The sequence below is a fragment of the Python bivittatus genome, unplaced genomic scaffold (genome assembly GCF_059951505.1).
Source record: "Python bivittatus isolate LINGU-HERP-01145 unplaced genomic scaffold, Pbiv_v1 ctg000980_np1212, whole genome shotgun sequence".
Lineage (NCBI taxonomy): Eukaryota > Metazoa > Chordata > Lepidosauria > Squamata > Pythonidae > Python > Python bivittatus.
This window is the reverse complement of record NW_028277125.1, coordinates 61,944,070-61,971,546: the sequence shown is the minus strand read 5'-3', so window position 1 is coordinate 61,971,546 and position 27,477 is coordinate 61,944,070. Positions and strand designations below refer to the sequence as shown.

Genomic DNA, 27,477 nt, shown 5'->3' with positions numbered 1-27,477 from the left:
TTCTGAGCCAAAAGTGAAAAACTATTGTTTTGTGATTGCTGCAAAATAATATTTTGCACCAGTAAAGCGCTAGACAGCATAGCACTGGGTTACATCAGGAATCACCTTGTCCCAAGTGATTCTGCCTGCCCTATAAGAGCACAGGGGGAGGCCCTGCCATTGCAAGACACCAAAGGTATGTGGCAAGACATTCTCTGTGGGTGTCCCAACACTGTCACTACCCCTTTACTCCTGGTAATCTGGAAAACTCTAAGATCTCTCCTTTTAAGCATGCACTTGAGTTGATAATGACTTGGTAACCATTTCTGGTTATGCTATACTGGTTCAAAAGGGTTGAATTTTCATCTATGGATTGTTTAGTTTATGTTTTTGTTATGAATGCCCTGAATTGATTGGTCAGGGTGGCCGAAAACAAAACCTGTAAATAAATGAATAAATAAGTAAATCATGGCTTAGCATTCTATGTGAGATGGGTCAATCTCTTTTGGGAGAAAAAATGTAGAACTCCTGTTCATTTCAATGAGAGTTAGTAAAGCTCCTCATTTGTGTTATAACTTTGGTTTTATGTTTTAAATATTTATTTATTCAAATGAATTAATATTATAAAGATTAATATTGATAATCATTATCTTTTATACAAACAGGATCTAAAATATCTCTGTCCTATAAAATATCTTCTTGTTATTTTATGCTTATGAAGAGGAAAAATTCAAAACAAAACTTTGAAATTTAATTTTAACTCAAAAAGAGCTTTTGATTTTGAATATAGTGATCATTTACATCCCAATGGGGTAGAATAGGTATTTTCCCCATAAGTATCTATAAACTTTGCTTCAGCCACATGCTTTTATTGATTTCCATATAATTAACTTTCTCAGTTCATTGCTCACACATATCTGCTTTTAATACCTTATTATGCTTAGTTGCCACTATAATCACTTGCAAATAATCATTTATTTATCACTTGCAAAGAAATAATCACTTGTTTATTTAGGTATTGCATGCCATCTTTCTTAACCAGGTTTTCCCTCATCCCTGTGATTGCTCTGGAAATGTTTAGAAAGGAAATAATTCTGTGTGTAAACCAGATGCAACAATTTGAAGAAGGTAATAAGGATACTATATACAATTCAAATTAAACCAAATAATTTGCTCTGTTCAATTTTACAAGACAATGCTGCAATCTAGATAATTACATTTAATGGCATAAGCTTGAATTAAACTAGTTTAGGTCAAACACATGGATCATGATACTGAGCTTGAACCAGAAACAAAGGAGGTAACCTCAATCAGAATTAAACCAGGACAAAACAAACATTTTAATTTCCAAACTGAATCTAGCTATACTTTCTAAGCTATAAGCACTTTCTGTGCATACTCTCTTTACTGCAGACCCTTTACTGTGATTTATGGGCCTGATTTTATTTTTATGCTCACATAAACACACCTGCCAACTGTTCTCAATTGGCTGGGACAGTCAGGGCAGTGGGGATCATTCTGCTTGAAAAATTCATCATAAGAAATCCAGACTTAGCAACAGAGAGGACAAAGCATAGTAACCGAGAGGATTGGAAATGCACTCAAAAGCCAGATTAGTTGTACTCCCTGGCACAAGGATGAAACCCAGACTTCTGGGCAGAGGGGAAGGAACTGGAAGCAACCAACATGTATGCTGAAAACTGCTGGGTTTGGGGTGCTTTGGGAGCCTTGATACACACAGGCTAGCTTTGCTATAATACCAACCATGAAAGGTCAGCTGCTATAATTAGCATATACTATACTGAGAACACTAGTACAGGAATTTTTATTTTTATTTGTGGTAGAAGCTTAGGTCTTGCTAGAAGAATAAGGTCTAATTTAAGAAATTACAATAAAAGGATGAAAATGTAGAGATTAATACTCCGCCAGTGAAGACCACATGTGACAAGATATAATAGCCTATGATTATAAGTTGGCTGAATATGTCTGATGTTTATGGTTGGAAGGGGACCAACCCGAAGAAGACAGGATCTTGGTCTCCTGAGGGGATAAAAGGTTTGGACTTCTGGGCAGAAGTTTGGAGGGACTTCACCATCAATTGCCAACAATACTAGAGTCATCCCACTCAGCACTTCCCTGCATTCTTCTTGGTTTCCTGTTGAATAGGCAATGCAACTAGAATTTGCAACTTTGAATAAAAACAGCTATACAGTATAGTGTTGTTAAGAAATTGTTAGGAACTGAATCCATCCTGTATTTGACTCTTGAAATGATATTTAGTTTCTGTGCGTCTACTTTACTTACTTGTTACTTAGCAAAATAAAACTTTCCCACTGAATCTTGGTTTGATTTTTAAAGCTATCTGGTAAAATATACTGAGGAAAACTTCCTATGTTCAGTTTAGAAAAGAAATAAGTAAAACAGCATGCTGGCAGCTGAGAATGAACTCCCTGAAGCTGCCACCTTAGCAACTGACAGGAAAAGAAAATTGCCATCTGTGATTGTGAGCCTGGGAGAGTTCTCTGAATAATCCAGGTATATGAGGACAAGTACTTTGAATGAACTGCTATATTCTAGGTTTAGGTATAAACTGAGATGTAATCTAGTGTTTTCTTCTGGAGAAGGTTGATGAGAGAAGTAATAGAGTTTATTTGTAACAGCCTCTCTTATCCAGAAGAATATTGCATTTTTAAAAACTTCTTAAGTGCTCTAATCTGAGGCCTTGTTAATTTAAAACAATGTTATTTTCAAAATCATATGTTTACTTTTTTGCTCAAACAAAAATCCAAGCAAAAACGTTATAGAACTATATTCTCACATTCTACAGGGGATTTAGAAGGCCATTCAAAAAAAGGACATATATGCGTTTATTCTTTCTCAGTTTCCCATGGTGGGACTCATGATCTAAAGGGGCATATAAGCCCTGTCAAGTACAGGACAAGTGCAGAAAGTCAAGAGTTAAAATCCTCCTGAATGCTTGTATGTTCTTGATCCAATCTGCAGAAATCAGTGACAGAGCAGGGAACACAGAAACTAGTTATCTGTATACTGCGTGTCTGTCTGTCTATCTATCTATCTATCTATCTTGTGCAATAAGACATAAATGGACAAGTATGAAAGGAAGAACATGTAGTCACCCTCTGGGGGAGGTGGGCGGCATATAAATTTAGTAAACAAACAAACAAACAAACAAATGAGACCCATAGGGGCTTCGTTCTCAAAGATATTTGCTTATGCAGAATCTGGAAACAGAAAAATTGAAGCCTCTGGAAAGAGTCAAGTCTCTCTCTCTCTCTCTCAAAAAAAGACCCATTTTGCATAACACATAGTGGTTTTTAAAACAAGAGATTGTTCCCATGGGAACTGGATGAGGTAATGGTAGTCAAATAAAAACATGCCAGGAAGAATAAGCAGAGGACCAAGGTGGGCCTTGCCAAGGCTTGTTAGATAGTATAAAAGTGGATGGGAACTGTGTATTTTGGAGCCATCAAACAAAATGAGGTACCCTGCACAGTGGGTTTCTTGCTTCAATTTTTCTGGAACTGAAATCCAGGATAGTTAGTTAGAATTTGAGCTGTGTAAATGTGTGAGCAAGTGAAGCTTTTAATTCAGAAAGTGAACAACAGAAGTTGTGAGCCTGAATTTGTTTCTATATGTCCTGAGTTTCTGGATAAATAGAAACAAATAGCACTTGTGATATTATAAATACGTTTGCTATATCCTTCTGTTTAATAACTATGTTGGTTTAAGCTTAGGGGAAGATTGTCCCCATCACCACAAACACTATTTCAGTTCCAGTTATTGATGTCTCATTTGGTTAGATTTCTACCTTTCTAAAGCTATAACAAGCCACATCAATATATCAGTAAGGATGTTTGTGATGAATTATGAACAAGAAATTATGGAAACAGTGTACCTACTGTATATAGTATGTCCCTATTTCTGATGCTGGTACATTGGCATTTGTAATATTACAAGTGTCTGCTGACATGCTTGATGTTAAACCTAGAGTTGTGTCTGCGACTGAAGTGGCTAATAAATTTATTAATTAAGTAATCATAATTTCTGCAGAGTCATATTTTACTTTTGGATTTGTATAGATATCATGCAGTTGACAGTGTAACCAACATTAAGCAATAATTAGTGTACCACATGGAAGAATAGGTTTAACTTCAGTTAACCTGTTATCTGCAAATTCATAAATATCCCTTTATTTAAAATTAATTAGTACTCTGTTAGTGGCAGAAACATTGCTTGGATCCAAAACCCAAACAAGTACAAAAATGATTTATATCCCACCTTTATTTTGTACAACTCAAAGCAGCATATATAATGCTCCCTCCTCCTATTTTCCCACAACAACCCTGTGAGGGGGATGGTCTGAGAGAAATTAAATGGACCAAACATGGATAAAGTTCCATGCTGTTGCCTCCTAAAACAAAAAAGGAAGTGGGTATAATTCCACTGTTATTTACAATTATCCTAAAAATCTATGAAAAGAAGAGAGGGACAGTGAGAGAAAGGGAAACAGTAGAAATCATATCCAACAGACTGTGAATAAAGACCTTGCTATATCAAATGTCTTTGCATTCATAAAGGCACTCCTATTGTGAACAGACCAGCACCCTTAAATTCAATCCACTGTATCTTATAGATGCGTTTTAAAACATAACATACTCAGTTCTAAGAAAACAAAAATCTTTATAAATAATGAGAATCATGCATCTGGTTCCACACAAATTTCCATTTTGTAGTTTGCACATATTGGTGGAGCTTGGAATTCCCAATATTCAGTATCTGCTATGCCGGGAAAGAAACTGAAGGCAACATAAATATAAAGGGACAAATCTTAATGTATTGTCGAAGGCTTTCACGGCTGACATACGATGGCTGGTGTGGGTCTTCCGGGCTGTGTGGCCGTGTTCTGGAAGTTTTGTTTCCTAACGTTTCGCCAGCACCTGTGACCGGCATCTTCAGAGTGCAGGAGCACAGACAGGAGCAGTTCTCTCTGTGCCCAGCTCCTGTCTGTGCTCCTGCACTCTGAAGATGCCGGTCACAGGTGCTGGCGAAACGTTAGGAAACAAAACTTCCAGAACACAGCCACACAGCCTAGAAGACCCACACCAGCCATCGGACAAATCTTACTTTCCTAAATGGTGCTATGAAATTTAGAATAAAATGTGTAAACTACTCTCCCAAAGCTAGACAAGGCAATCAGATTTAATCAAGGCATCACAAATATCAGAGGTTTATTTATGGATTTCACATTAAAATTCACCTCAAAATTAGCTACAAGAACTTTAATAATAAAGCAATATAATATACTCTTAAAATGAGATTAAAATTAGTTCCAATAGGAGAGAAGGACTCCACACTTGGTCGACTCCACCAAAGTCTCCACAATTAAAATGAGTAAAAAGAACTATAGAGAATTAAAACTGGTGTTTTCAAATGTTAATTTTGAAACGTCTTGACTCCATTAATATGATGTAAGATAGATGTTTGCTTTATACTGTAATTTTGGATCTTAACTGGATGCTAAAAATATGGTACAATCATAGTTTCAAATCCAACCTTTCATCATACTATGATTACTTGTCAATGTGTCTTGAGTTTTCTAAGCATCTCAAGTAATATTATGTTAATAAACTTTCAAGTTCCTATTCATGGTTTTTATTTGACATACAACTTACTTGTTAAGTATTTTGCATCTTTTAGCACTTGAAAAATTCTCCAGTTGTAATGACTCTTGGGTAAGAAAAGCAACAGCAAGATGAAAATAGTTGTTCCAAAGCTGGAAATTGCAAAAATACAAGAATCATCAGTATTACAATACTGAAATATATTAACACAGGAAAGTTTTCAAAATGTAATTTATATCATGTATATTAATGTCAAGAAGGCATAAAGCTACATTCATTCTTGATAGAATCTTTGCGCATTGCTGCATTATATTGATTGAACAAACTTGCCAGTCTAGACATAGTGAAATCAAGTAAAACAGAACAGGAATTAATTAATATCTATTTATGTTGTACTTAAAGTGAAAAAAAAATCTTAAATGTAGCTTGAGAGACCCCCAAAAGAAGATAGGTGTTCTTTATTGTTCTATTGAATACTGAAAAAAATATATAGCACACAAGGGTCGAGGCTGATACTTTAAGTTTGATTTCTGAGCAAAATTTGGCTTAGTGAAATTAATCAATGAAGTATCTGAACAAGTTATATGATATAAAACAAGTGATCCTATATTTACTTGATTAAAACAAAGAAACATGTTGAAATCAATTAGATCCCTAAAGATCTCAAAAGGTTCCTAACCAGATTAATGCTGAAGTTGCTATATTGATTTCCTTTTCAGCTTAATTCAGTTCCTGGCTCCATTCTAAGAGATGCTTATTACTTTTAAAGTTTAAACAATTCAAGACTACAACACCTAAGAGTCAATTTCCTATCACATGAACCTGCCCACTCTCTGAGTTCATTTGATGAAAATTGGCTGCTTGACCCATTAGTAAATGGATCTTGTCTGGTAACAATATCCAACAGGACTTTCAAGTTGCAGCTGTAGACTTCTGGGATGTCTTGCCTTGCAAAATCTACTTGGTGATTTTTTGCACTTCACTGAATGCCTTACCTATTGAGGAAAAAACCTGAGATACAGTAAAAGAGATTCTAATGAGACCAAAAATGTAAGAAGCTTGAAATAATAATGTGGAGGAGATCTGGAGAAGGAAAAGGAAGATTTGAAGGTTTGAAGAAGGGAAACCTGTGTATATGGCTACTACAAAATGTGCAGAAAAGACCTGAGATTTCTGGCCACAAGGTAACCTTACAGCCAAATATATTCTTCTTAGATGGGAATGTGTAAAAATCAATGTGCTATCATTGACATGCAAATACAAAACTATGACAACCTGGTTTGGGGGAAAAAAAACAGATTAAGGAAGCCAATGAAGTTCTTCTGAAATGTGGTCTGTGGTGTAATAACCTTTCAGAATTTTCTCCTTACTATCCCTTGATTAACTCAGAACTTAAATAATATGGATAACTAATATACAGATTGTCATGTCAAAAATCTGTACATATATACAGATTATCAGTCTATCATAACAAATTATGTGAATGCCATATCTTATGCCACAAATTGATAACAAATTCAATGAGCAACTTAAAAAGGAGGGTCAAAAAAACATATATTGAGAAGGATTTTTAAAAAATAAGAAATAAGGAAGACAATATTCAGTGTATGTTTTACCTGTAGCTCAAAGCTGGTTTGATCAAGAAATTTTTTGTTCAGCATATCTGCATACTGATTAATTGCTCGCAAAAAGACTCTGAAAGAGCAGGAGAAAATTACATAATTACACATTTAAGACTTCAGTACCTTTGTAAGTTTGGCATTCCAATTAGACATAAATCTCAAACTGCCAGGAAAATAGAAACCATAGCAGTTATTTTAAAATAAGTGCAATTTTACCACTGTTAAGTATACAGAATTATATGCAGATATTTCAGAATCAATCAAGGAAATTAGCATATGTAGAATATTATAAACAACAAGAGCCCTTTGGATGAATTCATTTCTCTTTACCATAAGATCATCAAAAGATCAACAATTCTACTTACACATAAGCAAAAAAAATTTGTTTCATAAAGCCACATGTATTAATGCTTAAGAATCAATAGCTGATGAACAGTGTTTTGAAAATTCCAGTTGTTAAATGCTGTTATCTTTATGTATAATTTATGTATAGTTCATCAAAAAGACCATATAATTGGATAAAAACCTCCCCCAAAAAGAATGACATATAAAACTCAATACTCTTAGCAAGAACAAATCATACTTTCAGTGCCATAATATATGTGTAACTTCCTGGTCCCCGAGTCAAAGCTTTCAGATCCCCATCACCACCATGATGAGAAAACTCAAGCCCTGAGCCCAAACCAAGGCTGCAGCAAGTGAGGGCAGATAATAGCAAGAGTAGATCACATTTCTGTCTCTTCCTCACTGCTGCAGCGGTAGGCCTGAGTTCCTGTGAGGGCCTCCTCTAACCTACCCAGACTCTGCAAAGCATCCATTCTGCTACTAAGGAGAGGAGGAAGACAAAGCTGAAGTTGTTAGTAGTAGTAGAAAAGGTGGTATAGCAATAACTTCTCACTCTATTTTTAAAGATCAAAGATTCAGAGTGAAAGTGCCCAAACCTTTGTTTTCAAATGTTTCATCAGCAGATTGCTCAAACTGGTGTTATTAGCATGCCAACTGAAGCCTTGGTAAACTATCCTGACTTTTAAAAGGTATAAATAATGTAGGTCTGTGACATTATCGGAGAAAGCACTGCAATAAGAAAGGGCAGACTCAAACTCTTTCTGAATTACCTATCTTGTTTACATAATAGCAACCAGAGTAAAGAGGAACCCACATTAAGACAGAAATAATAAACTTAATTATTCCTAATACATTTCAACATTAAGTAATAAAGTTCAGAAAGTGAAAATATATGGCATTTCATAGTTCTCGGCACAGAAGGGAACTCCTGCAGAGGAGTCAAGGATCATTAGGTACATTTAAAGATTATCTCATAATATGCTAAAACTTACATATTTATTCCTCTTCACTTTTGATTCTTCCTTTTCTTGGACCATATTTCGCTGAGCATTCTAATTCAGACATTTTTCTTTTTAAAGAATGTCCTTAAAATGTTATATCTGAATACAGCCGAGAGAAATCTGCTAAATCAAACATTAGGTCATTTTTTACAAAATCTCTCCCTTTTCATCTAGTTCATTACTTTCAAAATGTGCATAATTATACATATCTATCACTGTTCAACAAAATTAGATAAAGAATTCCACTAATGAAAAATTATTAACATGTAAAGCTGCCTTATACTGAGTCTGCTGGGTTCATGCATCACGCTAAGTAAAACTAATCCATGATTTGTTAAGTACAATTAACAAATATGGGTATGTAATATGTTGAGCAATAAATGATGGCTTATAAATGACAGCGTCTTAGTCCACATAGCATGATAAACCACGACCAAGAAACCACTTTATAGTATAATATGTTACATGAAACCAGATCCTTTAGTCTAATTCTGATATACTTATATTCAACATATTGCAAATTGTGTAAGCTTTCACATTTTTAATAGCCTGCAAGCTATTGCTTTATGAAAATTATTATGCCATTTCTTTTACATAAAGCAGCATGAGCAAGTTAAAAATAGGAATTCATACCAGTTCAACAGCACACAAAAAAGTATACTATTGTAATAAGTACCTTGAAAGTAATTTCATGTTGGCATATTATTTCTGGTCATGAGGATGACACATACAGAAGAAACATACCTACAATATATAGCTCAGTACTTGAAATGATTAGAAAAGGAAATATGTGAACCCAGTGTACTTTTGAAGGCACCAATCATGGTTTCAGCAAGATGGCTATTCCCTCGTCTCTCAGAGATCTAAACCCACCAGAGACTGCTTTCTTGCAGTCTCCTTGTGAGGAGCAACTGTATGGAGCACTTGTGGGCAATCTCAAGTCCACTCCTTGTCCAGAGAGGAATTATGAAGAGCCAGTCTATTTGCCGGTTCTTCATTCTGCCACGGTTGTCGGCTCCACTTTTAGCAGAGCCATCTTCAGTTCACCATTTCTTCCCTGGAGTCCTCCCTTGTATTTAAAATTTTCAATAAAATTATATAAAAAAATAAAAGTTAATGGTAGGGCGTTATTTACAGGTTAAGAGGGAATCTTCAAAATGTATGACTCAAAAGAATGTGCCTAGAGACCCTGTTCCATCATTGGTCCAATTAAATGAATTTTATTGGTTTCCATAACACAATCTGGACTTACACAAAGCTAAACTAAAACATGGCTGCTTACCATTTTGAAGTGGAAACCCTAAAAAATGTAGCACGAACCCTAAATAGTTTTAAAAATAAACAAAAATCTGAACCTCCCAACATCTTTTGACAAGTAGCTTAACAAAAATCCTGATCCCAAAATGCTGCCATCCCCATTAAAAAGTTACATCCCTATTATAAAGGCTTCTTAAGTATCCTTAGTAAATTACTAAAACAGTAAATAAATGCCAAACAATAAAGAACCAAAAAAGACCACAGGCTACAGAGTTGTTAAAAGTTAAGCCTTACATTTCACCCGTGTAAGGTTATACAAATCATCATTCTCTAAAGGTTTCTCTTTTTGTTAATGAAAAAATAAAGTTCATTATGGTACATCAATACCTGATAAACAATTTCTCGAAGAACCCCCCCACACACACACAGTGAAATTTTGATTTTCATCCTGTTTCTGCCACTTTTGTTGTTCTTGATTAAACACCAAAATTCAAACAAAACTCACTGCCTGGAGGAAAAATGCTTGAAAGTTAAGAATAAACATTTCTTGCTCTTTCTTCTCTAGCAATATAATCAAAACGGTAATACAGCTGTAGAATCTGTTCTGCTTTGCTAGTCTGAGAATACATGTATTGCTGACACTGCTGGAAATGGATCACTAATGCCTGGAAAAAGAAAAATCTTTTGAAGTTTTAGGTAATCTTCTGATTGAGCCACACAAAAGCTGACATGTTTTCATATTTCAACAGGAGAGAGAACATAATTTTTAGGAAGTGAGGAAGCAGATGTTAAAGTGATCCTGGAGAGAAAGTATTCTAGCAGCTAGTAGGGAGTTGGCTCCACACAATAGTATCTGCTTCTTTGAGGGATGGGGCCCATGTGCTTCCTCCTGAAGAAGCCTGTGCTGGCCCAATTGTTCTGGACAAATTTTGTCCAGTTTGCAACTCTCTCTTTCTAGGTGAGGTTGTTGGGAAGGGTTACAGCTTCAGAGGATCCTGGAAGATACAGATTATCTGGACCCTTCAGACTGGTTTCAGACTGGTGCATAATAATGAGGCAGCACTGATGAGCTTTGGAGGAGCTGGAACAGGGGCCAGGCAACCATCCTGGCTCTACTTGATCTCAGTGTTTTTCAATATTATTGACCATGGTATTGTTCTGGGCCCCATGGTTGGGTCCAGTCAGTTTTGACAGGGGGTAAGAGATTGAGTGAGAAGCCTCTTCCTATATAAGGTATCTCAAGGCTTGATGCTCTCAGCCCTTCTGTTTAAAATCTACCCAAGGCTGCTGAAGGAGATCATCCACTGATTTAGGATCCAGTATCATCAGGATGCAGATGATATCCAGATGTATATCTTGGCCCCGGGCTGACCAGGTGATACTGTAAGATCTTGCCTCAGTGTCTAGAAGCTGTGTGGATCTGGGATGTGGAGGAATAGGATTAGGCTCAATTGCGATAAGACTGAATGGTTGTGGCTGTTTAGACTGCCCAAGTCTGGAGTGCTCTCATCTTTAGCTCAGAACAGGGTTGTACTTCCCCTTTCAGGACTGATGCACAATTTTGGAGCCATAGCAGCCATGGTCAGGAAGGCCTTTGCACAAGTTAATCTAGTGTCACTTGTGCCCATACCTGGACCAGGAGGCTCTTAAAACAGTCACTCATGAGTTGGCCACTTTGCATTTGTACTATCATAATGCACTCTACATGGCACTGCCGTTGTTAGTACTTGGCAGCTGCAGCTGATCCAAAGTATAGAGGCATTTAATACCTCTGCTTCTTTTAGCTACATGACTACCAGTAAGCTCCAGGGTACAATTCAAGGTGCTGGTTATCACCTATAAAATCTTTCATAGTATAATACCTAAGTATTTGAGGGACGACCTATCCCCAGTAGTTTTGGTCAGACAAATTTGGTATAGTCTGAGTCCCATTGATTAAATAGTGTTATCTAGTGAGACCTAAGGAGCAGGCCTTCTCTGTCATATCACCTGCCCCCTGTAACAGTATTTCCCTATGGCCCCCATCTCTGTCATATCACCTGCCCCCGTAAGAGTATTTCCCTATGGCCCCCATCCTGACCTTATTTAAAATAGCCCTTAAAACTGGGATATTGGGGAAACTTTTGATGTCTCGCTTGTCATGGTCAGATCATGCCCTGATTACCATGGGATTCTCTGGCATCACTATCCACTACAGGGAGGCTGGACCCATAATATTTGTCCGCCATCGGACAAATGAACCTGGAGGGGTTCCAGAGGGAGCTGGGGGTTGTTCCTGCTAGTCTGCTGCATGCCCCATCCAAAGCCTTGGTCGCTGCCTGCAATAAAGGGGCAGCTGAGGCTTGGTTCACATCACATTTATGCAGCCTCTCCCCTCTCAAGGATCCCGTCACTCTCCGTGGTTTATGGAGGGGTTAAGGGAGATGAAACAAGAGAAGACATGTCTAGAGTGTTGCTGATGCTCATCTAAGGACAAACTCAACCGAACATGGGTTAAGGCTGCTATTAAGCCCTACCTTGTGGTGAATAAGGGTGGCAAAGTGACAGTATTCTTCTGCTCTTATTGCATCCGCAGATTGCTGCTCCACAGCCCTGTTTCAGGTGATACGAGCCCTCTTGGGTATTTTGCATCTGTCTTTTTGCAAAAGGAAAAAGTGGTCTAACCTGTCAGAAGCTGCCTACAGTTGCGAAAGTTGGACTATGAAAAAACTAGGTGGGAGGAAAATCAATTTATTCGAACTGTGGTGTTGGAGAAGGCTTCTGTGCATTCCTTGGACAGAAAGGTGACAAACAAGCAAGTTCTGAAGTGTATAAAACCAGACATATCACTGGAAGGCAAAATCACAAAATTCTGCCTTACTTATTTCGGCCATGTCATACGATCAAACTCACTGGAAAAAGCAGTTATGCTTGGAATGGTCAGGGTAAAAGGAAATGATGCTGCCAAAAAACACAGTGGCTAGATACTATCAAAGCTGATACCAACCAGAGCATAAAACAATTGAAAAAAGCCGTACAAGATCGGAAAATGTGGAGAGAGCTGGTCCATAGAATCGCCAAGAATCAGACATGATTGAACAGATAGCAACCTCTAGGTTTTATAAATACAGAATAAACAGATTGTTTTTCAAAATTAATGTTGAAGAAACATACTAAATATATGTAGCTAATAATTCTAATTCATTATTTTGCACTTTAATTCAGATCAGTAGCATTCCTAACCACTAAAAAGAAAAAATAGAATTTTAATTTAGATCAATATGTTGTTTCTCAAAAAAAAAATCTATAAATTTTATAAGTCTTCTAAGTTGAACTGTGTACATGCATTTAGATCATACACAGATATATACACAGTAGTCAGGATGAAGTACTAATAGACAAGTGTTCTCTATTTTCCCAAACATTTCTGTCATTCATCTTTGCTATGAAAAATATATATTTGTATATATTATCCTTAAGAGGTGTCCCATAATAAACTAAAGTACTGAATTTAGTTACACATAGATTGAATGTGTTCACACATAATGACAGAATCAATAACCCCCATATTTTGTGGGAGCGACTAAAACACTGTGGAAGCTCTTTTTGTGATTCATTTCATTTAATAAGGAAACTGGGATTCTTGGCTTGTTTCCTGCAAAACAAATCAGGACTGAGAAGTGAATAACATCTCATGCCTTCAAATTGTGGCTTGTTAAGAGAAGTCAAATATTGCAATTTGAACATCATGGAAAGAGTGTCTGTGACTGTTTCAGCTGCTTTTGCTGACAGGAGAAGTGGAATCAAAGTGGGGGGCTTGGATTATAATTTATTTTTGGTAAGCCAGAATTCTTCAATCTATTATGTGGATAGATGTTACTTATAAGCGATTCTTGCATCTGGAAGTAGAGATATAACCAAAAAGGAATCACTCACACTGTTTTAGGGAAACAAGAGTTTGGCTTGCAAAAAGAGTTTTGTGGCTGCAAAATATAATCTTCAACTTGGCCATCAGAGAAACTTTTTAAAAGTTTTTAAGACTTTAAAACTACAGTAATAGCAAAAAATGAACACATCAGCTTAATACATGGTAAATTAACCTTTCTTCGAGCAATATGCATGTACTGGCTATGTCAGACAAATCAGAATATCTTGAACATATGGTACTCTAGTCATGCATACAGAGAAATACTTTGTTTTTAAAATGCATCCTTGAACTTTATTCATATTACTCGTCATCTCCCCATTCCCCAAAATAAAATATTAGTAAAGAAAATGTATATATTTTGCAGTATTTTATCCAATTCCAGCATTACCAAATCAAGGTTTTATACACTGACTTGTGCTGTGCTGTTTATAAACATCCCAGCTAAGAGAAATCAGTATTACAATGTTCTTAAAATACTTGGGATTTCTCACATCTAAACAGCCATTCTAGCTTTTGAGCTTACAAAGAATGGGAAATAAATATATAAATGATATGAATGAATGATATGAATGATTGAGTGAATATATACACGAATAAATGAGTAATATTCAAGATCACTTAAGTTCTCAAACGTATACCTGGAATTATTTAATCACATACATGCTAAAGAGATCCCAGACTGTTTTTTTTTTTTTAATTATACTCAAGAAAATAAAAGTCTTTAATTCTTCATTATACCAAGGTACCTAATGCCTTCCACCACATGACATGTTTTACAAAACCGGAAACCTAATCTGTAGTGAGAAAACTGTGTTCCATAAGTTCTTTGGTTTTGTTTGTTTGCTTGTATCATGTTTGTCTGTGCTACATGTTTTAAAATCTCAGAGCAGAGAGCAGAGTACGTTCTTCTTCTGTATTTCTAATGGCAAGAGGTAGCCTTGTAAAATATCATGATACAACAGTAGAAACAGTGTCCTATTTTGGTGTATGCCTTCAAAGATCAGCAGTCCAAGCCTTCATATGTCTGTGAAAGTTTATAATAATTGTCCTCCGAATCTTTGACTTATAAACTTAACATATCATCAGTGTCATGAGATCTAGTTTGGTGTAGTGGCTAAGGTACTCATTTTGGTCAGGATCTGTGTTAGTCTGGAACCTGTCCATTTATGGTTGAGAAACTTCAGTTGCCCCAAACATTTACAATTCAAAATTCAAAGAGGATGATTTGGACTGGACAGCCTTAGGCCCACATTCAAAGCATTGAAAGGTGAGTTGAATTTCAGCTTTGCTTGGCAGGTCCAGCACAGAAATAATCTACTAGTTCCACCTTAAAATAAGGGAGCCAGTTTGGTGTAGTGGCTAAGAGCCTGGGAGACCATGAGTTTTAGGCCTCCCATAGGTGTCAAAGCCAGCTGGGTGACTTTGAGTCCATCAGCCCAACCCACCTCACAGATCTGTTGTTAATAACAACAACAACAACAACAATTTATTAAAATTGTATGCTGCCTGACTCTCAACAACTCTGGGTGTTTTTGTGGTAAAAATAGGAGGCAGGAGCATTATGTATGATGTCTGGGGTTATACAAAATAAAGGCTGGATATAAATCTAATGAAAATATTCCATTAGCACAAAAAGGAGCAAAGTTAAGGCTTGCAGCCATCCATACATATTACAGCTGAAAGCTGAGAAAATGAATGAAACCCAAAGCAATATTGGATTTGTTACTGCGTCTCTTTTTATATCTCTTTACTGACACCTAGCAGTCTTCTGGATTTTTGTCCTAGCAGATTTGTAGATTAGGTAGGTTTTCAGATTTTTATTTAGTTCAAAATTTTCCAAATGTGTCCATCCTATTTAATCAGTCCATAGTAGTCTCCAAGTAATTAGAGTACTAAAAAGTATCAAATATATTAAAATGCAGGGAAGGCTGTTCTTATTTTTTCAACAAAATATATTCTTGAATGAAAAAAATATGATTGTTTTTAAACAAAAATAATTTGTTAGTTGTCACTTGCATGACCAAGTGTTCCTTTTATATCTTATTAGGAAAAGAAAATGGATACAGTCTAACATTTATCATGACAAAGTGAATGTTATTTTTATGTGCTGCAGTTCTTAAATGTGCACAGCAATCACATCACAGAATTCCATCTGCCAGGAACAGATAATTGTATATAATCTTTGTAAATCTGTCATATTGTTTGGTATATCTATCAATAATACTTTAATTATAACTACAACAAAAATATAAACTATGAAGATCTACAGTAATTAGATTTTTAAAAATGAAAAGGCTGTATAATCATATTTTAATTTTCTTTCTTTTCTGTCTTTTTTTCCTCCTTTGAAATAAAGTCTATCAGGTGATAAATCTGCCAGCTTGTTTAGGGCATTAGGAGATTATGGCATTATATAAATTCTACATGTTTATTGAAGCTTAAAATTTTGTTTCACAAGTGGGACTCTGTATGCTCTTAAATCAAAAAATCAGTTGACTCTTTCTCCTCTGTGGCCGTTCCTGTAGTTTTGAAAATCCAATATGTGGAATCACTCTTTATGATAACTTCTGTAGCTGCAAGCAAAGCAATTTAGAAAACACTTTTATAGTAGCAATTTCTATATAGTGCCTGCAACAAATTGCTTTGCTATGGCAACATTTACCAAATAGTTTAAGTAATACAAATAAATTATCAAATGATCATAATGTAAATAGATAGAAAACTAGTTTCGCATCAACAAATTAACTACAAATTAGAAAAAAACCAGTATGATTTAGTCAGCATCTATTCATTTCTGTTAATCTAGCTCAGTGTTATAACAACTCAAGCTTTAAATGAAATGCAGTCAAACTTTTCATTGCAATGAACTAATGTAGAACATGCTATCTATTTGGTGTAGGCAGATGGGGCAAACAACCATGTGAACTCTGAAGGTGTTTATAGAGGAACCTACATCGTTATGCACCACTATAACAGAAATGTATGTATTTAATAAAGGTTTATAACTATTCAATTGATGTGCAGCTCAGAAGGTTATTGCTAGCCCCTCAAGGTAGGTCAGGCAGGAAACCAAAACCGTGAGTTCTAATACTATCTTTATTGTAAGGTTACAGTAACAGAATCTTGCAAGTCTGAAAGTGTTTCTCCCCTTCCTTGCTTTTACTTTCCAGAAAAATAGGGAGAGTCCCTTCTGTGATGGTTTCTCCATCCCCATTCCTTCTGTGGGCTGAGATATCTCTTGTCTGACCATTGTGCAGATTGCAGCTCTTCGTCCTGTCTCCCAAGGTTATTCTCACAGCCCATTACAGTCATACAGAATTAAATACAGCAAATAATAATTTGAACCCAGCCACACATCACCTCTCGGGAAGCCTTGATCAATCAGGAGGGACGTACTGGTGGATAGAATAATAGCTTTAAGGAACCTGTCCATTTCCTTAAAACCAATAGACTCAGGCTCTTCCCAGATAACCTTTCCAGACTGAATCTCAGTCAACTCTACCAGACATGCATAGCTGGAGTCCAATTTAGGACGAATCTGAGTTACTTTATCTGACAGATGCCTTGAATAATCCTCAGAGAGGCCTTTAGATGCTTTCTGACCCATCCTTCTCTAAGAGGCACCATGTTACCCTAAACAGGGCTGCCAAATGACAGTCTGCAGATACATAAGAAGAGAAGAATAACTATGCTTTGATGCTCTTATGGCGACATTCTTAATAAAGGCTCTTACCCATGTTCAGTCAGATTCACTCTTTGTTTTTCTCCAGTGGAACCCCAGGCATCTCTTCTGCCATTTAAACTCCTGGAGTTCCTCTGAGAACTAGGGGGTCCTCCAAAATCCACATGCAGAGAGAAGCTACACAGGTGCAATCCAATATAGGGGTCACTGTCACCCTTTTATTCCACCAGTTGACTAAGGCCTCAGTTGAACTGTGCAACAGATCCTCAGAAATTTTCCCAAATACCTTCTAAAACAATAGGCATCTGAGTCTGCTGGACCAATTGATCTCTCCATGGTATGCAGCAGATATGGAGAATTCCAGAGCAATCAAAGAGTGATCTGTCCATGACAAGGGACAAATAGTGATATTCTCCAACTCTAGATCATGTTGCCACTGCTCCAAGACAAAAACAAGATCTAACACATGACTCCTTCTGTGTGTCAGGTCCACGGTGACCAGTCAACCATGACTTAGGTCAGGTCCACGGTGACCAGTCAACCATGAACTCCCAAGCTTCTTCCATCTCTCCACCCAGAGAAAGCAGATTAAAGTCTCCCAGAACCAGGAGTCTGAGAAATTCCACCACCAACCCAGCCACAGCTTTGAGCAGCTCTGACACAGAAGCTGCTATGCAGTAGAGAGGCTAGTAGAAAAGCAGTAATTCCATCTGTTCTCCAGAACTGAACTTTATAAATAGGGTCTTATATCCAGTTATCTATGGAGCAGTGCCTCTGAAGGCCACAAAAATCTCCCAGATGACAATAGCTACTCTCCTGCTCCTGCCCCTGGGTCACAGCTGATGCCACGCGTGATATCTAGGTGGGCCCATTTCCAAGAGGGGACACCCCTCCCTGTCCATGCCCATTCAGGTCTCAATGATACACGCAAGGTCAGCCCTCTCATCCATGGATGAGTAGTGTTTTATTACAGACTGATCTAGCATTGAACAGCAAGAGCCTGAGCCCAGGGAGTTAGAAGGTAGAATTGATAAAAGACACTGAATGTGCATTCCCTGAAAGCAGCCCACTCCCTTTCTCCCTCTGCCCATTGCCACCAAGATATTGCTGCCTGCCCTTTTCCTCCAATCAAATCACACCCCCTAAACAACCAAACCCTGCCATCTCTACCCCAGGTCCATGGATGCCATCTAATTGTCAGATGTTAACCTGTTCTGGAAGAGTTAGCAAAGTCCTATAATTGTTTTTAATAATTTTGGTTTGTTGTGTTTTTAGCTTGCTGTTAGCTGCCCAGAGTTGCACTTGCAAACTCTGCTCCTACCACAAATACCAAAACTTATCCCCACTCCCCCCAATTCTGTACCTGCTCTCACTGGGACTAAAACCAGGAATAAAAACCACCTTCTCAACAACAACTATAGACTAAAATAACCTGGCAGGATATCACCCTCCCCTTCCCACAATATTTCATATCCAGGGGAAAAGCAAATGCTCTCTAGTTTAGTCAAGTCCAGGCTGAACAAAACAACAGACACAATCCTTCAAAGCCCTGGATCAAAAGTCCCAAATAATCTCCAATTATTCTGATGCCAGAGAATTTCATAAAATAAAAGCAGTGCTGGCAGTTAAAACAGGCAGCTGATAATCTACTTCCTTGAGGTCCCAATGACACAATGTGAAGGGTAGAAGATGGCCACTGCTCAGAGAGGTGGACTCTGCAGAGGCCACAGGACTCAGGCCAGCATCCAACTGAGTTGCTAGCCTTATCCTACTTCTGCTGCTGCTTACACACGGCATTTGATCACCCTAGTCCTCTGCCACATCAAGGCTGGATAAATCTAGGTCACCAAAACCACCACCACCGAGCAGGCAATGGAACAAGCAGTAGGAACCATCAACATTACCAATCAAGCACTCAGTGGCGCTGATTAACCTAGTATCTAACAGCTGATCGGCAGTGTATCTAAGCTAGCATGTACCATCTCACAACACCTGATCGGATACTTTGCTGTAGTCTTTAATGTATATTTAACATTAAAATTCCTACAGTATGCCTCAGTGAACCCCTATTTACAAAATATATTGTATGGATTTCATAATCTACTTCAGAACAACTTCAACGTGGAAAACGATGAATTTTTCCTTCATAGGTTAGAGTAGAAGAATGCCACTATTACTATTTCCTAGCATCTTTAACAGAACTCTCTTGACAATCACAGATAATTCCTGTACAAATTATCATATTCCTAACAGGAATGCATTGGTTAAAATATCTGCAGTGGAACAACAGTGTGATAGGGTCAGGATTACCTGCCACAGTAGCTCTGAGACCTTACCTCCAATATGAGAACATGGCAACTTCAGTGTAGAATTAGGAGGAAAGATGAAAATAGATTTCTAATGTAAACAAAGCGATGTTTCAATTTCTTAATTGGCTCATTATTATATTTGGAATACTATGACAAGAGGGACTCTTTTAAGTTGTTCCTTCAATCTTAGGAACTGGCAAATCATTGAGAAATGACAGTTTTGTCACTGTTTTTCAGAAGGAAAGAAAAGTTGGTATGCAACACTGGTATGTAACACACATACGCACACAAACACACATACCAGAAATACCCTAACCTTTCACACACTATACCCTATTAAAAGTTCACAACAGTGCAATTCCAACTGTGATCTTCAACCAGCTATTTGTGTTTTAAAAATGTTCCCTTCAGCTATTAAAAAGTATCCCACTTCATGTTTACAACTATTTTATTCTGTTGAATATATTGTGTTTCAAAGGTACATATTAAAGTGTTCATGAAGTGGATTATCTACCACTGCAGATACACTATTTTCTTAATGGTTTAGTGAATACAATTAAAATTCAGATATTAAATAAAACCAAATATTCTATTACAGAAATAATATTATAACTGACAAGGAACTAGCCTCTTACCTAGTTCTAATACAAATATAAGTACTTGTATTACATTTTACAATTAGTGACAATTAGATTAGTATATGAGTTTCTTTAAAAAGAATAATCACAGATACTCAGTTTCATTCAGCTTGTATACTTATCTAATATGATCTGTATACTACACCCAAATAAGTAAATTACAATGGTCTTTAGAACTGCAGGATTATCATACAGATAGTCCTTGCTTAAGAACCACAACTGGGACTGGTAACTCCAGCACTAAGCGATATGGTCGTTAAGCAAATCACTCATGGTTATTAAGCGGAATATCACATGACTGTGACTTGCAATTTTGCTGCTAGTTTCTCCATTGACTCTGCTTGTCGGAAGCCAGCTGTGAAATGTGCAAATGGTGATCATGTGACCATAGGACACAGTGACGGTCATAAATGCCCATCAGTTGCAAAGTGCCTGAATCTCGGTCACGTGACTGCAGGGATGCTGCGATGGTCATAAGTGCAAGGACTGGTCATAAAGTTACTTTTTCAGCACCACTGTAACTTTGAATGGTTGCTAAACAGGGCAGTCATTAAGCGAGGACTACCTGTAATTGAAAGCATTATATCAAGTAAATTCTTGTAATTTCAGACAAGAAAATTACAAATCAGGAACATCTAATATTCTGATATATATTTCTATGGATAATTTCTGAAGGTATAAAGTTTGAAATAGCATGGCAATACAAACTAATGCAAGTTAAGAAACAGTTGTCTCAATATAAACAATATATATGTTATTGATGAGTTCCCCTTTTAAATGTCCATGATCTTTTACCTAAATTTTTTAATTCCAAACAACTCATTGGTTATCGTTATGGACCAAAAAAGTCAGTAGAGACTTAAGATTTGTTTTCTCATGAACTGATTCTGCTATTACATAGATAGCTTTACTTTCACCAGAAATAGTCCTGTCCATTAGGAACTTAAAAACTCCTAGCTAAGTGCAATTAGGTGCAAGCAACCCAGATTTTTCCTAGAGATAACCACTTGAAACATTTCTGACAATAACCTGTGAATGAGATGTAAACTAACCATGAGAAGTGAATACATCTCAAAATTTTAAATAGCCACAAAACTTCAGGAACTCTGTGCTGAAAACTGAAATCCAAGTAAAGGAGAGTTAAGCACCATTACAGGTAGTCCTCACTTAACAACCACAATAGGGATCATAAAATTGGTTAAGCAAGTCGCCACGTGACCAGGCCCGATTTTACAACCATTTTATGATGGTCATAAAGCGAATCACTATGGTCATTAAGCAAATCCAGCTTCCCCAATGGACATTTTTTGCCAGAAATCACTAAACCACCATGTGATTCGCTTAACACTATGTGATTCACAGTGACTCAATGACCATTGTAAAAAAAGGTCACAAATCGCAATCATGTGACTGTGGGGGATGGTGTGACGGTTTGCGATGGTCATAACTGCGAGTACAGGTTGTAAAGCACTTTTTCCAAGGCTGTCCTAACTTTGAACTGCCAAACAAATGGTCGTTAAGCAAGGACTACCTATACATCAATATTATACACTAACCAAGAAATAGTTTAATACTTAGGTTTAATATTAATGTCATTTGTATTATAATTAGTAGCATTCAGATTAGTGAATTAGTATTTTCTTTAAAAAGCACTTCAACTATTTCATGTTTTCCCAACAATTTTTTTTCTTCTTTCCAAATACTAGATGCAATTATTTACAAATAAAATTCAAGAGTTATTGTAACTTGCACATCAGATGTTATTTTACAGAGCCAAATGATTAAATGGTGATTGAAACCAGTAAATTCCAGAATGTCAAAATCCATTTATAAATCACAAGGTTCTGTTCCCAACATTCAAAACCTGCCTTTCAGCATCAACTTGGCTTCATCTTTGGAGCAGCAGTTCTAATCAGTAGCTATTTCAAAATGTTTCTATGTTTTGTATATTATCCCCACCCCCCAACACATACACACAAATACATACGAAGTATTACTCTATTCTATGAACTAGAAGGAAGTCAGGGTGAGACCCAAACTGAGAGGTTCCTACCTGCTGCTACCCTTATTTGCACTTACTCTTGTCCTATGAGTAGTTTATTTTTCCACCCTGGGGCACTGCATTTGGTGGACCAGAGATTACATCTGCTTGATGCCAGTGGTCCTGAGCCCAGCATCCTATTTTGTTGAGCCTCCCTGTCACATGGACAAAGGTATACTGCTTCTCCCATGAGGCGGCAGTAGGCAGCTCCCAAGGTTGGAGCTCTTTGCCTGATGCCATGGCCACAGTCACTGCCGTCTTCTTCCAGCTTATCTGGTGCCATGCCATGTGAAAAATTTTTAAATGTGCTGCTGCCAGGACTTGACATGGAAGGTAAGTACAAAGAAAGGATAAGGGCAGGAGGGAGCAATGGGCTATGAATAGCAACCTGATGGGAGGGGTGGGTTTTGCTTTTCAGGCCAAGCCTGACGCCATGTTGTATCTGGGAGAGGAGGAAAAAACACATCTTTCAATAAATTACTGAATTTGGGCCATTTGTATGAGTTTTGTACCCAAAAATGACACAACATATTTTGAACACATTTATTACATATATTTCTATGCTGTTGCATTCTAAAAGACTCTCATCAATTCACAATAAAAATCACAATAATATCTCAAACAATATAACTAGTCAAAGTGCATCAATTAAAATGAATAAAGCCCATCCATACCACGTCTGCCTGGTGGCTATTAAGAATCAGAATTTCTGCTAAACAACACTATTGTAATGGTTTTTCTTAAGGACAGCAGGTTAGATACTAGCCAAGCCTCTAATGGGGAGGTTATTGGGCTGTATTAGAGATATTTTAGTTTTTCACTGGTAGATTGTAATAGCAGTAAAGAGGGAAAAATGTATAACTCAAATGTAGAAGCCTATCTAAATAAATGGGAAGATAAAATTATGGGAATGGAATTTTCATTAAATGCACACACATACAGACAAGCATACACTCACACATATGCACGTTTTTGGTGCTATAGATTCCTCTGTTAATTTTGAGGGGAATGAACTAATTTTAGTATTATTTTGTATATTTTCTTCTCTGTATGCGTACAATAATTGCAATGGAGTAATTGAAATAAATGGAGTAATACAAAATTTTACACATAGTCTGTGTCTACTCAGAAATACAGTAAGTTCTTTGAAACTCAGTGAGGCTTACTCTTAGAAAAGTGCATACATTTTTCACCTGAAAATCATAAGAGAAAGATGGAAAGAAAGTTCAGAGAAAGAGGCAAGATTTGGATTCTAGATACTGTGACTATGAATGAAAAATTCTACTAGATTAAGTGGTATTTGATAAGCAAGGTGATAACGCTCTCATACAGTGATTTATCTTTTTTTGTTTGTTTGTTTGGGATTGAACACCAGCTTCCTGTTATTTCTTGCACTCTTTACTGGCTGTGTAAAGGAGACTAATTAGCCAGTTAAAAGGGACTATTGAGGACACTCATGTTAGTATGAAAATGGTGAACTGAGTTTAGAAGGTGAAGCTAGTGAGGCGAACCCTGTATGTGGAAATGCTTCTGTTTTGACATCACTTATGCTACCTTCTGGCAGTACTGCAATTTCACAAAATGGTTATAAGGACGGAAGAAATAGATAAATCAGTAGGAGTTGTTAATCTGTAAAATATATCTTGGAAGCAAAAATTATACAGAATGTGAACATCTGAGATGTTGGAACTGATGAAGGATGGAACATGTTCAGATACATCTTTGCGGAAGATTACAAACCAGTTATCCACAGAGCAAAAGTAAAGGGATGCCATAGGCAGGCAGAATGCACTGTGAAATTTATACTGGAAGGCACTAGACAGAAAAACAGTATCTTCTCTAGTCTTGCAAATTACTTCTTACATGCTTTATTTAATCTAAAACATATTTAATTAATGTCTGCTATGAAGTAGTCTGATAGACATTCACATCACTGTGTAGAACACCATATGGTGATTTCAGTTCTCAGTGTTTGCAAAACGTGTTAATTGCAACCTACTGTCATGCATGTTAACGTTTCATATATTACCATGAAAACTGTTAATGGGTATCATTAGTTTTTAACTACTACTGTGTAGGACTGGGTCAAAATAATATAGCTGGGAAGTTTGCTGTGAATATTCTGTCACTTCAAAGTCTCATCCATTTCAATGATGCAGACTATTACAGGAACTGAAGGAAATGCCAACCCCATTCTCCTGTGCTAGTACTGTCACTCTAAAATGGCTATTTCACAAATTACTTTCACATAGAAGGGGAAAAACTATACTGTTTCGCTCCAACAAAACACATCCAAACAGTTGGGGAAGAAGTGCCTTCCCCTATCAATGATTCTTGTTGGACCAGATTTTGGATGGGAACAGCCTTTTTTCCTCCATCTTCCTCTCTTTTCTTTATTCTTCAACTGAATGAAGCCTTCTTTTTTCATTTATTTAAATAATGGGAAGCTATTGTTGAGAAAAGTAGCTAAGATGGAGAAACCAAGAGCTAAGAACTTCAATTTTTCTTTTTCTGACTTGACACAAAAAGACTGAAGTACGTAGACCTCTTCTCCATTCTCCTCCAGTCAGCTTTTGAGAAGGCAAAGCCTCCCTCGTGCAAAGAGCTGAATAATCATTCCTTTCACTTGAATAGAGAGAGAAATGATTGTGGTGCTTTTAAAGATTGAGGACCCCTGGAATATAGTTGCACATAGATGCATTTCACCAACAGAAAGATATTCCTAATATTGATGAAATATGAAGAAAAATATGAAGAAAAAAGCACACACAAAGACAATTTATAATATTAAGAAGGAAAGAAGGAAAGTTGTCAAAAGGCCAATAATTTCTATTTTTCTACAGGAATGTTTAAAGTATCTGCCTCAATTCTCTTTCTGCACTCAAAATTTGAATAAGTTTCAATAATTTCCTCTTTCCCAAAGCTTTACATAATCTAAACAATAAAGGCATTTACAAACTCAATAAATAAAATAGTAAATATTGCATTCTTCATATATAAAAATAAGCCAATTTTTAGAATGAGTTACGCCTAAACCTGAGTTTTCCTGTCTACATATTGCTTTTTACTGAGAAATTCAGCAACTCAGAAGTCTTCTTGACATGGAGTTTGACATGGAGTCAGACACATCGTGACATGGAGTCTGATATTTAACTTCTCTGCCAAACAAACCTCATCACATAAATACACAAGTAAATGTTTCAGTCTTAGCCTAAGCCGCTCAGGCTCCTTAATTATTTAACTCCACTCATTCCTGATGTCAAGTACAATAGCATCCTATAGTATTATTGTTCAAAAGGTGTAACAGCAGTCACTCCTGAAAGTACTGTTTTACAAGCTGATCCTCCTACAAGATTGTGCCAGGTAAATTTTCACCTGGGTAATAGCACACTTGAAAGTGCTTGTGTGGTGCCATTTTATCCCACATTAAAATGAGTTAGTACAGAGAAGAAACCTAAGTATCATCTCTCTCAATGAATAAATTTACATCATATGTTGTATATATAAAATGAATGTCACATGGGTCACACTGTCAACCAGCTAAGATCCCAAGTTGATAGGAAAGGAACCTATATAATTGCCCATATCCAGATAGATATCAGGGAGCATCTATACCTGCAGTCTGATATTTAAATTCCTTGTTTGAACTGCAACTTTCCATGCTTCATTAAGAAGCTGCTTCTAGATTTCAAGCCCCACTCAGGCTTTAGAAACAACATTAAGAAGAGGTGATAAAAAGTGACAGGAAAAAAATTGTCACAATGCACTCTTAAAAATGCTAGTTAGAATGGGCCCAATGTGTAAAATTCATGTCACCTCTTCTATTGATTTAGAATCCCAGATGCTCCAAAATATTGATCATATCTTTTTATATGATGTTGTTTGCAGCCAGTTGGGTTTATAACAAAAAATAAAAATAAAAACCTTTAGTAAATAGATTTATAAACAGAATCTTGCTATACTGAATACAACATTTCTTATATCTGGAAAAATAATGTACACACACACACGCATTCTAAATTCCTCCTACTTCTAATGTTATTAGAAGTCTTTTCTGTGTTCTTCTTAAGCAAGCCATGTTCACTCAATACTGTTATGTCATATTTCAACATTTTTCTTAACATTGTTTCAGCTGAAATGAAGTGAGATGTGTAATAAGCTGACCAGCTCAGCTGACCCTAAGAAGAAAGAAGTAAGCAGAAGTAAAGGATTACAGAGTGGGGGAACTATCCCTGTTCTATTTTTGTTGTTGCTGCTATTGCATACCCATCATACTATTCCCTTTTTAATTGCAGTGTTATGCAAAGCATAATCCAAGGGCTTCTGATAGTCCCATAGATATTGACCCCATTGCTCATCATGGCTTTGCCAATCAAGCCTTTCACATAATGAGTTTTAGTAATACAAAGAAGGTATAGACCAGATTATCAGACTTAGTCATACCCATGTAATTCCCTGCCAGTGGTAAAGGAAGTATCAGTTTTGGCATTTTTTGACTACTATACCACAAGGGTGACCAAAGCCCAGTTTTAGCCCAGGTATGTACATGCTATTCTACGCAAGTCAACATACGGTTGCCGGAATTCAATCAGTTCAGAAGTTCATGCAATAACAAAAAATACAGAAGACACATTTACTAAAGAATCCTTGTTTAAAGATTCCCTGAAGTATTTTGAATCAGATGGATCTTACTAACTTTGCTGATATTCTTCCTATAATAATTACTGGTCTCTTTGATTGAATTGCAACTGAAAACGAATAAAGGGACAATTAAGGAGGCGGATGGTATGAACGGACACATTGCTTTTCCTTCGCAGGCTATGTGCTGTTACCTTCCCACAGTGCCTTGATCATCAGCCCTTTTTCCTGTTCCTCAGGTGGGAGTGATTCAAAAGACCCTTTCCAAAATAAATAGCAGAACTACTAGAAAAGAAAAAGCACATAATCCAGAAATATCAGTTTGAAAAGTTTGGGAAGCTGATAGCCTAGTTTTAAAAACAAAAATTCAGTGGATAGTATACAGCTACATTACATCATAATTCATTGTCACCATT

General features: G+C 36.7%; 1 protein-coding gene across 2 annotated transcripts in view; it reads right to left on the bottom strand.

Annotated features, from left to right (window-relative positions):
* DOCK1 (dedicator of cytokinesis 1) overlaps positions 1-27,477 on the bottom strand; it is a 458,761-nt gene that overhangs the window by 133,168 nt on the left and 298,116 nt on the right. For both annotated transcript variants that reach the window (XM_088132121.1, XM_088132122.1), the window contains exons 30-31: positions 7,238-7,316; positions 5,673-5,773 (exon numbers count right to left, since the gene is read on the bottom strand). In XM_088132121.1, coding sequence (XP_087988247.1) covers positions 5,673-5,773; positions 7,238-7,316 — 180 coding nt within the window. The remainder of the gene's footprint in view (positions 1-5,672; positions 5,774-7,237; positions 7,317-27,477) is intronic.